Here is a 13,320-nt window from a genome sequence, read left to right as displayed (position 1 = left end):
GACTCAGTGAAAAGTTAGATCCGAGGTGTTCTACCGAGGAGAAAAGTTATTTCCGAGGTGTTTTATCGAGGCGAAAAGTTAGATCCGAGGTGTTTTACCGAGGTGAAAAGTTAGATCCGAGGTGTTCTACCGAGGAGAAAAGTTAGATCTGAGGTGTTTTACCGAGGCGAAAAGTTAGATCCGAGGTGTTCTACCGAGGAGAAAAGTTAGATCTGAGGTGTTCTACCGAGGAGAAAAGTTAGATCCGAGGTGTTTTACCGAGGCGAAAAGTTAGATCCGAGGTGTTTTACCGAGGAGAAAATTTAGATCCGAGGTGTTCTACCGAGGAGAAAAGTTAGATCCGAGGGTGTTCTACCGAGGAGAAAAGTTAGATCCGAGGGTGTTCTACCGAAGAGAAAGGATAGATCCGAGGGTGTTCTACCCAAGTGAAAAGATAGATCCGAGGGTGTTCTATCAAGGTGAAAAGATAGACCCGAGGGTGTCATACCGAGAAGAAAGTATATTCCGAGAAGTTTGATCCGAGGGCATTCTACCAAGGAGAAAAGCTAGACGCGAGGGTATTCTACCGAGACGAAAAGTATGTACCGAGACGACACATACCGAGAGTATTATTCCGAGGGTACTATCCTGAAGACCCTATGCCCAAGCTTCTAGTTCCAAATAGCATAGTCCGAAGACCCCTCCAGATTTGCCATCCTCCGAAGTGCACAGTCACATGCCGAGGGACCAATCCGAACCGAGGGTCCACTTAAGGAACTCTCCCAAAGAGCCCCATATCGAGGGGCGTGCAAGATAAGGAATTCCAAGTAAGACAGTTCATCTTCATCGAATTCACCAGATAAGTTCATACTCTTCTTTTACAAACATGATTCATGTTAAAGTAAGGATAAATGTTGGTTTCGATCAACCAGGAAAAAAAAATATATATATATATATATATATATATATATATATATATATATATATATATATATATATATATATATATATATATATATATATATATATATATATATATATATATATGCATGCACTTGTACGCTTTGCCGAAATGTATATATATTTTGATAAAATAGACTCATGTGTTGAGGCTTCACTCCTGTCGTGAGTGAAAGGATCACAAAATCATCCCGACGGATGAAAAGAATATATGGTGCTACTGTGCATTCTGCTATTTTGTTTTAGTATATGCAGTGCTTTGTTAACCCTTTTCGCAGAAAAGATATGGGGAGACAACCCTTACAACAAATTATACAAGGAAAGTCTCTCGGTCAGTCCAACACCGAGAGCCAAGGAGACAACCTTGCAGAAAAAACAAGGAAAGTCTCTCGGTTAGTCCAACACCGAGAGCTGGGGAGACAACCCTGCAGAAAAAACAAGGAAAGTCTCTCAGTTAGTCCAACACCGAGAGCAAGGAAGAACAGACAGTCCCCAGGTATTGATTGATCTCTGCTAAGAATAAAGCAGCAGTCCGAGACAGAATGGAAGCACTTCTTCATCAAACTTCTCCAAAGATGATCAAGCTACATCAGCGTCCATCTGACTCCTCCCCTCGAACGACTCGAAAGAGTTATGGTGGGGATGCTCAGGAAAGAAATCCGCCCGAATCCTTTCCTCGAACAACCCGAAAGGGTCATGGAAAGGATACAAAGGGTTGAAACCCTCCGGTTGGGGGTTTCCGAAGGATGAGGACTAGGATCCGCTCGATTCCTTTCCTCGAACAACCCGAAAGGGTCATGGAAAGGATACAAAGGGTTCAAACCCCTCGGTTGGGGGTTTCCGGAGGATAAGACTAAGGATATCCAGAAAAGAATCCGCCCGAATCCTTTCCTCGGACAACCCGAAAGGGTCATGGAAAGGATACAAAGGGTTGAAACCTCCCGGTTGGGTGTTTCCGAAGGATAAGGTTATGGATATCCCGATTAGAATCCGCCCGAATCCTTTCCTCAAACAACCCGAAAGGGTCATGGAAAGGATACAAAGGGTTGAAACCTCCCGGTTGGAGGTTTCCGAAGGATAAGGTTAATGATATCCCGAATCCTTTCCTCGAACGACCCGAAAGGGTTATGGAAAGGATACGACGGCGGGATTGCAGGCTTTCGGAAGGACAAGAACATCCAAGATAGAATCGGCCCAAGTCCTTTCCTCGGACGACCCGAAATGGTTATGGAAAGGACACCAAGACAAGAAACCTCTTGGTTGAAGGTCTCCAGATGCTATGAACATGGATCATCTAAATTCAGAGATGAGGAAATTGAAAGGTTAAGATTTCAATTCAGTAATTTCATTTCAGTAATATATAAAGTCTTCTACAGGTTACAAAGATTTCAGAAAGGTAAAGCTTCAGCAAGGTAAACAGGAAGAAAAAGCTTCAGTGTGACAGAGCTTCAGGAAAGATCTAGGAAGATAAAGATTCAAAAAGATAAAGAGGATGTAAAGCTTCAGAAAGGTAAACATGATGAAAAAGCTTCAGGATGATAGAACTTCAGGAAAGATTCAGAAAGATAAAGCATCAAAAAGATAAAGCTTCAGAAAGAGTTTCAGTAAAGATTCAGGAAGATAAAGCTTCAAGGATGACAAAGCTTCAGGAAAACAAACAGGAAGGTAAAGGTTTAGAAAAACAGATCTTCAAGAAGAAAAAGGTTCAGGGAGATAAAGTTTCAGAACGACAAAGCTTTAGGATGACAAAGCTTCAGAATGATAAAGTTTCAGGAAGGAATGATAAAGCTTCATGAAGGTATGAGGATAAAACCTCTTTAAAAAATCATCAAGTAAGACTTAACACTTTGATGCAAATAGTTTTTTTTATTCTCCTCTGTAAAATTTTTCAACAAACCGATTGTTTGTTCAAAATTTTTTGGGGTAGCCTAAATTTCAAAAAATTAGACCAGTTCTTCCCTCGGAAAAAACTGACACAAACCGATTGTTTGTTCGAGTTTTGGAGGTAACTCTAGTATAAAAAGTAAGATTTATAAGAAACCGAGATATGTCTCGGAAGAACTTTTTGAGTGAGAAACTTTAAACTTTTTTCCAGGTAAAGATGTTCAATTCAGTTTGAAAAATTATGAGGTTCTATGGCTAATAAGATAAGGAAAGTGAAAGTCAAAAAGTTCAAGACTTCCATTCATTAACATTGAAATTTTGTTCATTACAAAAAAAAATTTACATGAAAAAGAAAAGATACATTTGAAAAGGAAAGTTCAAGTATTTACAGGTTGAAGCCCTGACACTCACTCCGAACTCCGAGATCTCTTTTACACCATAGTCCAAGATACCAAGAGGACTTGACTATCCGCCTCGAACGACTTAGCCCGCGGTCGCGGACTAAAGCTATGGGGGGTAGCTCAACAAAGTTAAAGCTTCTACAAAGGGAAAATCACTGAAGCTACACCAAACTCTCAAATTAAGATCTCTCAGGAGCAACTCGAAAAAAGATGCGGGGAGACAACCCCTATAACAAACCATACGGGGATATCACCTCTACAAAAAATAACCAAGTAAGTTCATCGCTTCTAAAAGATTTTTTCCCTCCTAGTCACGGAGTTCAAAAAAAAAGATTTTTCCCTCTTAGTCCTGGAGGTCGAAACAAAAAGATTTTTCCCTTTTAGTCTCGGAGGTTGAACAAAAGATTTTTTTTTCCTCCTCAGCTCGGAGGTTAAAACAAAAGATTTTTTCCCTCCTAGTCCCAGAGGTCGAAACAAAAAGATTTTTGAAACAAAATATTTTTCTTACCCTCCTCGGAGTTAACTTACGTAAACCGATTGTTTGTTCAAGTTATTAGAAGATAAGTGAGAATTGATTTGTTATGGAAAGTTTTTCCATAATAAAGAATTCAAACATTACAAAGTTCGAAAATAAAGATATTCACAGGTGAGACCAAGCTAGATGGTGTTCAGATTAGAAGATTTGGTACGCCAAGCACAAAACCTTGGGCCAGCAGAAGCCCCTAGTCGTTATAAGTCTTAGACAACCAAAGCCTCAGCGCTAGTCTGGGCCTCCGAAGCCCCCAAGAGAGATTTTTGTGGAAGCGGTCTACGAACCACTACCGATGAAGAAGCTTCGGGTATGTTAAGCCTTTTCTTCAACGGTTTACCATTTTTTGTCAGACAGAACCTTGATCTCAGGAAAGTTGTACGCAAAGTGTTCTCTCAGAGTGGCATTTCACCACAATCTTGATGAAATCAACTACATCAGTCCGATCCATCTCCTACCGAGAGTAGGAGATCATTTTTACAACTTTGGCCCGACCGACAATATTATGTAGAGGCATTTATGAAGAAGATATCTATGAGAAGTTGCTATTAGTACTATGACAGATCACAAGTTGGATCCACTCAACCCGATCCAAGGAGGAGATAAACATTTACCAACTACTTCAGGGAAATCAGGTATCAGGTATCAGTTATCCCTGGTAGAATTGGGATAGGACTTATGGTCCAATCAGATCAGAAGTCTAAGAAGATATCAGATTAGAAGTCTAATAAAGGATCAGAGTCCAATTAGAACTCTGACATCAATTCTAGATCTCGATTAGAACTCTGACAGCAGTTCTAGATCGACAAGGAGCAAGAATTTTAATCCTTCCAGAGATTTGAGGTATTATTCGTCATAGTTACTTTGAAAGAGGCGGCAATTGTCAGATACAGATTATGGAAGATCCAGATTCAGAAATTGAGGTACTTAATTCTCTTACATTCTAAATTCAAATAAGAGAATTAGGGGGTAACTGTTGGAGAAATAATCAGCTCCAAAGACACGTGGGCCTAAGGTAGTATCGGGGGCCAAGCCCATCGGGTTGGCCCGGCCAGATCAGACCCAAGTACAAGACCATTCGTTATCTCCAAAAAGACGGATATTCAAAATATATCAAAATAGGCTTCTATCCCATCAAATATGGGATAAGGTACCTAATAGAATGACATTAGCTAAAGAGAGTGTCATGTCCAGTTTGGACTCTACTACCCAATTTGAATTCTATGAAGATAAGATTAAAGACTATATGATTTAGGACTCAGACTCCCAATTAGATTATGCTCCAAGCACTCCAGTAGTTTTATAACTGCGAACTGTGAGTCTATAAATAAGACTACTGCGTCAGGTATTTGAAACAAGTAGATTCTCTGAACTCTTGAGATTACTGATATTCTCCAGAAAATAAGTTTGAACTGACTTAGGCATCGGAGTGGGGGTCCGGTCGGCACCCCCGACGAGCCGTTTGTTATTTTGTAGATTACGAGGAGAACGAACATCGAGGAAGGCAACGAATCACAAGGCAACATGTCACCGTACCGGAAACTGTACCAACATTATCTTTTGATTATTTTTACTTTATTTAGTTTATATTTTTTTTTATAAAAAGAAAATTCAAAAATTTTAAAATTAAGTTAAAATAAATTAGTTTAAATAGAGATTAATTTTTACAACAAACTTGCCAGCGGTAAAATCGACGAGTACTTTAAAACTCACGACAATGACCGACAAAACCCCAAATATTAAGAAACCTAGAATCACAGCTGGGAACGGCAAGAATGCAGCCAATTTTGTAGGCCTTTTCGGCTTCCGATCCATACTCTTAGGGAGTTCACCTGAAGAGTTATCAATGAACCTTGGAAGTTTCAACAGGGGATCGCCGAGATATGAGTCCTTGCCAAACGTTATAAATTGCCCAGTTGCTGGAATTGTGCCTGAGATAAGTGGATTGTACGAGATATTGAACTTGCTCAGCTCAGCTAGTTTGCCGAAGCTCGCCGGGAACGTGTCAGAAAAGTTGTTCCAAGACAAATCCAGATTCTGCAAGCATTTAATGTCACCGATTTCCTTTGGAATTTCGCCCGAGAAATTGTTCCTGGAGATGTTTATTACTACAAGTGGGATCTGTCCGATCTGAGGAGGGAGTTTCCCATAGAAATTATTGATACCCAAATGCAACATACTGAAATTCTGCATCTTGCCAATATCTGGAGGGATCTCGCCGGAAAGTCGATTCCCTCTTAGTTGAACATAACCGGAGATTTGAAAGGTCCGGACTAATGAACCGGCTACACATATTGGGAAAAGACCATATCCTTGAAGTATCCGATCCCATAGGCTCCTGCAACTCTTCCTTGTGAGGATAGTATACACAAAACTGAAAGGAGGGTAGTCTGCTGGAATCCACCTCCTCATCGCCAAACACTCCCCTGAGCCAGCAAAAATCCGGTTATTTTGCCGGATATTATACTCAAAAGTAGCTGTGGCATTGCTACCAATATTCGTCAATTCAGGTGGGATTTCCCCAGAGAGCTGGTTGTTGGCAAGGTTTAACCACAACAAGCTTGTGCATTTCCCCAACTCCGGTGGAATTTCACCCGTTAGAGAATTGTTTGCAAGCATCAACCATAAGAGTGAGCTCAATTTTCCGAGGGTGGGCGGTATTGATCCATCTAGCCTGTTAAAAGAAAGGTCAAGGGCTTGCAGGAGGGACAAGTTTCCATATTCCGGCGGTATATTTCCAGAAAATTGATTGTAAGCAAGGATCAAGAAGATCAAACTTGGCATTTCAGAGACTTCAACTGGTAGTGGACCTGAAAAATTGTTGTAGCTCAGGTCTAATCTTGAAACATTAGGTAGCTTGAGAATCCCCGACGAATTTATTCCACCAGTGTATGAATTCCCGTGCAATACAAGAAACTTAATCTGCGTGAAATTCCCGAAAATCTTTTGTATATCTCCTCCAAATTTGTTCTTGCTCAAATCCAAGAAGGTTAAGTTATTCAAATTCAGAAGCGAATCAGGGATCACACTGGAAAAGTTGTTGCTCCCCAAGTACAAAGCTTCAAGATTCGAAATCGATCCAATCTCAGCTGGTATTTTCCCTGTAAAATTGTTCCCCGACAGATTCAAAATAACCAGATTTCGACACTTTGATATTTCCTTCGGAACCCCACCAATGAAGCCATTTTCCGACAGGTCCAGAATCTCCAGGCTACAGTTTTCAGTGAACATGGACGGCAAAACAAGCCCTGTGAGACTGTTTTCGGAGACGGAAAAATCTAGCAGCCTTGCAAAACCATTCCACAACTCCCCACTGAAGTTATTTGAGCTCAAATCCAAGTACAGCAAATTCAAGCAATCATCGAAGCTACCATTGATCCCACCCGTGAAATTATTCGCCGATATATTCACCACAACCAACTTGTCACAAATTGCGGGGAAGCTCAACTGTACCTCCCCACAAAACCTGTTAACAGACAAATCAAGCTTCTCCAGTTTCCTCAATCCAGACAATTTCAGCTCGCCTTCCAGGATGTTATGCGACAGATTGAGATACACAAGATTCTGGCACCGGCTCAAGTCCTCCGGGATCGCTCCACCGAGAGTGTTCGTGGAGAGGTCAAGGTATGAAAGCTCGGATAGCGATGAGAAGTTTCCGAATATCTCGCCGGCGATTTGGCTGTTCGAGAGGTTGATGCCGGTGACCCTTCTAATTGTCTGGTTGGAACTGCATATTATTCCCGGCCAATCATCGCATATGCTACTCGAGTTCTGACTGTTCCATTGGGAGTATCCTCCTTGGTATACGCGATTGGTTCGTTCGAGAAATGATTTCAGTTCTAGCAGGACATCTCTGTCTGCTTCCAGAGAATCTCCAGCGACAAGCACACCTGTAAAATCAAATAATTAATTTAGATCCCAACATATTTAAGAAACAGAATCGTCCTCCAAAAACGCCAACACGTTTGGTTCTAGTAAACAAGAATTATCCTTGGAGAACGTAAATTCCCTCAATAAAACCTTTAAAAAAAATTAAAAAAATCCATGTTTGGATTTGGAAGTCTGATTATATATGCATGAGAGCTTTTATGGTTAATATATAGTACTACTGAGAGGTTTTGGATGCCATGAAAGATGATCTTGAGCAAGAAAATTTAGTAAATTTAAAAGAGAACCAACCGATCGAAGCGATAGTATTATATATACATGAATTTACTGGCAAGAAAAAAGTATTATCTAATGGAGGAGTTAAGAAAGGATCAAAAGTAAAAATAGAAAAATTTGGATTATTAATTACCTGTTATCAAGATTAAGAAAATGATGAACACAATGGAGCAAGAGTCAGTTTTCTCGTCTGACATGCTACTTCTAATATGATCTTCTTCTTCTTCTTCTTTTGTAAAATTTACAGTCAATGATCAGTTGCTAGAATCCATGGATTATATCCGTAAATATTAATGGATCCGTAAATATGCGAATGTTGATCGAACGCAGTGGCATGTCGTTGAAGAGCAGCGCCTGCAAGCTCAACATAGATAGACCAAACCAAACTTGCAACAAATGCTTCGCAGTTTTCTTCCCTACTTTTTTAATATTAATTTATTGTGGAAAATTATTTCTTAGTCTTCGCAATTGTCTGCCGTATCAAAAGTCAAAACTGTCTTCAAGCTGGCCATCAATGATGCCACATGTTAATCGACGATTAGTTTGACATCGATCAACGTGTACATCTAATAGTATCTATCAAACATCTAATAAGGTATTAGAAGCAGAGACTTTCTTTCTAGAGAAGTCTAGGGGCCGGTAGGCCGCCCATGTTGACCGTTGATGTGCAAATTTTAATACCCGCAAGCGCACGAATCGTTTGCAATATAGTGTATATGCAAGTGCGAGATCGTATCCATAGGGAATTGCGTTGCAAAAATTAATTTCTATTTAAAATAATTCTATTTTAACCTAATTCCAAATTTGGTGAATAATAGAAAAATAAAATAAAACAAAACAAAAATGTACTAAGGTTTTAGAATCCACACCCACCAAATCACAGCAACATATTCTCATGTTCGTTAATAGATATCCGAAGTTCTCACCGTAAAAATTTTATGAATGTTTTACTATGCTTCAAAAATTAATTAAATCATTCATTGAATCCGTTCTTTGCACAAATCACAAAAGATATCCGGTTTAAACCGAATCATCAAATGTATCCGTAGAACGAAACACAATGAATATCCAACATTTTGATAAATGAAAAATTCAAGCAATCAATTAAATGAGACAATTCTCGAATCATCACATGTATCCGGAAATCACAATAGATATCCAAGAAATCATCTCAAAAATTGAAAAGAAGTAGAACACTGAAAATATTAAATCCAATAAAATCGGATAGCAAAAACTCTCATGAAAATATAGTTGCTCTTCTAAGATGAGGTTTCATCCTCAACCTTAGTTGAAAAATTAGCTACTCATTACTAAAAAGAAAATACTAAATTTCATTAAGAACATAAAAATAAAAACTTACAAAGAATAGAAGCCAAAGAACCCAACTGCTGCTATGTACAATGTTGAAATGTCTTAAGTGGTGCATAGCAGAGGGTATTTATAGCAGAAGATTAGGTTAAACCTAACTTTTACAAAATGTCACCTCTACCCCTCTAAACCCTAATAGGAGAAAAGAACGCTAGGTTTTAGGGCCATATTTTCAATATGGCACCTCTACCCCTCAAAAACCCTAATAAGAGAAAAGAATGTTAGGGTTTGGAGTGTCTGCAACCGCCAGGAACAAGGAAATTCGTACTCTTATATTGCGGGGCATTTATGACATAGCAGACTTTCGAATTAGGAAAATTATATTTCACAATGATTTGTAGCATTTTGAATTAGCTTTCCAATGCCGCTGATTTCACTTTAATCCGATGTTTGAGATGAAAGTTATGATTAAAATAATATAACTTGTGCAGAACCTGAAATTTGACCCAATCTGATTTTAACTTCCAAACTTTGCATTTTTTCACTTAAAAATTACTGTTTCCTCTCCATGATCTGTAAAATATCAAAATACAAAAACTAACCAAAAACATTAGAAAATAACAAAGCTAAAGGTCCAACTAATGCAAATTAAGGGGTCCAAATATACAATATTTGGCACTCATCAACTGTACCTCGGCTTGGGGGTTTGACCCGAGACTCTTTCGGTCTTGATTGTAGAAAATAGAAATGATATGCTCATGTTTCACGGTGTTCGTGACTATAAACGTCATGAAAATGCACAATAGAATCAACGTATAAACGTCATGAAAATGCAAAATAGAGTCGGCGTTTATTTATGTCAGTTGGTAAGTTTCCTTTCTATCTTTTATGAACCCCAAAGAAGAAGATACGCATCATCACCACCAGCAATGGTTATTAGAATTAGGGTAAATGTATAATAAATTCTTGAGTCGGAGCGTGATTTAAAAATAGTTCTTAACTTTTTAATTTTGAAAATTGGGTACTTAATTTTTTCGTGTTTTTGAATTGGGTCCTTCTGTCCATTTTTCGTCAAGTTTCGTTGTTTCTAGGAGTGTACAAACGGTTATAACCAACAGTTATTGACTAAAACCGCTAACTGCCTAGCGATTATTTCATTTTATCAACCGCAACAGTAACCGCCTAGGCGGAGGCGGTTATTTTTATAACCGCCAGTTAGCGATTATTGTCTCAATAACCGACAGTTTTAAAACCACTTTTCAATTTGGGTTTTAGGCCGGTTTTGGGCCAACTTTAGGCCTGTTTTGGGCAAATTTTAGACCAATTTTAGACCAGTTTTGGGCAGACTTTTGTGCAGATTTTTATCTTTTCAAAATAGAACATAACAATTTTTTGAACATTTTGCCTTTTCGTACAAAATTAACAAATCTAAATACAAATCCTAAATATTTATTAAAAAATATACAAATTCAAAACACAAACAAATAACCATATAACCAAAACATTAAAAAGTTACAATAACCAAATAGCCAAAACCAAAACATTACAATAACCCTACATTACTAACATCCTTCTAGATAAAATCCAATGATACTATTGTCCTTGATTGAGCGCCATCGACAAAAGAATAAGCTTTAGTTAATTGAAAAGTAAGTTTCAAAAATAATAATTGCACAAATGAAAAGTTTCAACTAATTTACAAACATTTACCTTCATCAAAGTTTTTATCCTGGAAATGCGGCAATTTGAATCATCCTCAAGATTATCTACCAATGGAAGAGCAGTTAAAATGGTACCAACAAGTGAAGTAGTGAAAGACATAGTAAATGGTTCAACACAGGTTGTTAATGGCAAAAACCAAAATAGTTCACTTGTTGTAATATAAAATAGCATTAAATATATATTACAAGAAGTGAACTATTTTGGTTTCTGCCATTACATTATACAATGGGATAATGAAATTTTAACACAAAAACAATTTTGAAGTATTTAAAATAAATTTTGAACCTTTCGAGTGCCTTGAAGGCCCCTATTATTGGGTTTTGTAGTTTATGTTTTGCCTCAAAGTCTTAATCAGATCAATCTCCTTAAACAGAGAAACAGTAGGAAAAAAACTCTCGAAAATTTACTTCTACTTCCAGTACAATCATAACAATTCAATCCAAACAGATCTACGAAAATATGCAACCATAACAATTCATTCCAAACAGATCTACGAAAATATGTTGAGTAAAAGCAAGATGGGTAGAAATTAAGAAAGATATAAAAAATTGCCAAACTCTTTTCTTCTGGAATATCTTCCTCTGTTGGTGGGCAGAAATTGATATTGAGTAAAGGACACTGCTCAAAAATCAAAGGAAAAGAAAGGGAGAAAAAAAAAAAAAAAAAAAACAGGATTAGGCTCCAATCAAAGCAGAAAAATAAAATAGAAAACCGATCAAAGCAAAAGCACTACAGAATCATAGATCTAAAGAAAACCCATCAAAGCATAAGCACAAAGCAGAAAACCCTAAAGTCTTTGAAACCCTAAAGCATGCTTACATAGTAGCTAGTAGTCTAGCTTGAGCTGAGCGAAGAGGAACAGCAGTCGCCAACAGCGGAGAGGTAGGAGACCGAGACAAGGAGAGGGCCAAGAGGCTGGATGGCGGGGACATTGGACACTGGAGAGGCAAACGGTGGAATAAAGAGACTAAGAGACTAAGTTTGAAACCCTAAAGAGACTATATATAACCATTCTGTTTGTACACCTCTAGCTGTTTCCGTTAGGCTCAGCCATCGTTTGGCCACGTTAGCATCGAGAACTCAGCCTAAAAACGACGCCGTTTTAATATTTCCTTAACACCTCAGCACCAAATTATTTTTTTAATAATTTTATTTAACAAGAATTTTTTTAATTAAAAAAAAAAAAAAAAAAAAAAAAAAAAAGGTTGGGGTGGCGGCAGCCATTCCCTTGGAGGTTTGAGGGAGCCACCCTTGGGAGGGGAAGCCACCCCGATGGCTCTCATCTCCACCAATACAATTGATTGGTCAATACTAGAAGACCCAGAAAAATCAAACCCTTCTCGACCACGGCATCAATGTAATGAGAATATATGCGCGCACTTGCTTCTCCTTCTATTTCTGGGGTCATGTTCTTGTTTGCCAGATGTTTAATATGGGAAAAAGGCTCATGGGCATGTGGTGAAACTCGGTTTTGATTCATTCGAGTTGTAAAAAAAAAAAAATCTATTGTAAAATGTTTTTATAAAAAAATAAAAAATAATTTTATTTTCTAAATAATTAAAAAAAAAAAAAAAAAAAAAAAAAGGTTGAAAATCTAAGGTCGGTGCTTTTACAACTTGGATGCCGCGTTGTATGCATATATGAGAAAGAATACAAGTTGGTCGCACGCGTGACGCGTCAAAAGAAAAAGAAAAATTAAGCGACTTCTTGGAAACTTCCTCGAAGCTCACAACGTAATTATTGCCGGACTGACCTTTGGCTCTCCCTCAGTCCCTCTCACATAATATAAATATCTATTCATCCGCTTTACAAGACTACATTATTTTTTAAAAAAAGTCATGTTTTTTTTTTGTCTTACTTTTTGGTCCTTCTTCCTAGTTCCTTCTAAGTTCTAACTCTTGAAAAATCGCCAGAAACTCAGATCTCTGCGTTAATCTTTGTTTTCAACTCCGAGATTGAACTTGGCCCTCAATTTCTTCGAGTCATATGCGTTTTCTTGGCCCTCGGAGCCACCCCCTAAGGGTGGCGGCTGGTGCCCCCAAAAGTGGCGACAAATTCTGCGCAGTTTCTAATTCAACAAAATTACTTTTATTCTTCTCGAACTCTGACTGTCGTCTAGACGGTGCACGCTGGAACGCTGAGCTGTTCAGAATCTTTTCGACACAAATGGGCGTCTGAACGCTTAAGTGGACCATCCGAACAAAAACAAGGGATCCAACTTTTGCTTAGTTGAAAACTGCCCAAAATCTTTCTGGAACTCTGAAATTGTCTTCTTGAACCTCGCAACATTGAAACTTATCATATTAAGACATTTTTTGTGTTAGAGAAATAAACTTTAAATACTTTGAAGATTCTGATATAATACGACATTCT

The 13,320-nt window shown here is 38.2% G+C and overlaps 1 protein-coding gene across 1 annotated transcript; it reads right to left on the bottom strand.

The window, feature by feature from the left end:
- Positions 1-5,371: 5,371 nt before the first annotated feature.
- Positions 5,372-8,313, bottom strand: LOC133876370 (probable LRR receptor-like serine/threonine-protein kinase At1g74360). Its single transcript, XM_062314639.1, has 2 exons — positions 8,051-8,313; positions 5,372-7,643 (listed from the first exon to the last, which is right to left on the bottom strand). The coding sequence occupies exons 1-2, from the start codon at positions 8,112-8,114 to the stop codon at positions 5,395-5,397; spliced, it is 2,313 nt and encodes a 770-aa protein (XP_062170623.1). The 5' UTR covers positions 8,115-8,313; the 3' UTR covers positions 5,372-5,394.
- Positions 8,314-13,320: the final 5,007 nt, after the last annotated feature.

The sequence above is a fragment of the Alnus glutinosa genome, chromosome 8, assembly GCF_958979055.1.
Source record: "Alnus glutinosa chromosome 8, dhAlnGlut1.1, whole genome shotgun sequence".
Lineage (NCBI taxonomy): Eukaryota > Viridiplantae > Streptophyta > Magnoliopsida > Fagales > Betulaceae > Alnus > Alnus glutinosa.
The sequence above is the reverse complement of the archived record's forward strand: the minus strand, read 5'-3'. Positions and strand labels throughout refer to the sequence as shown.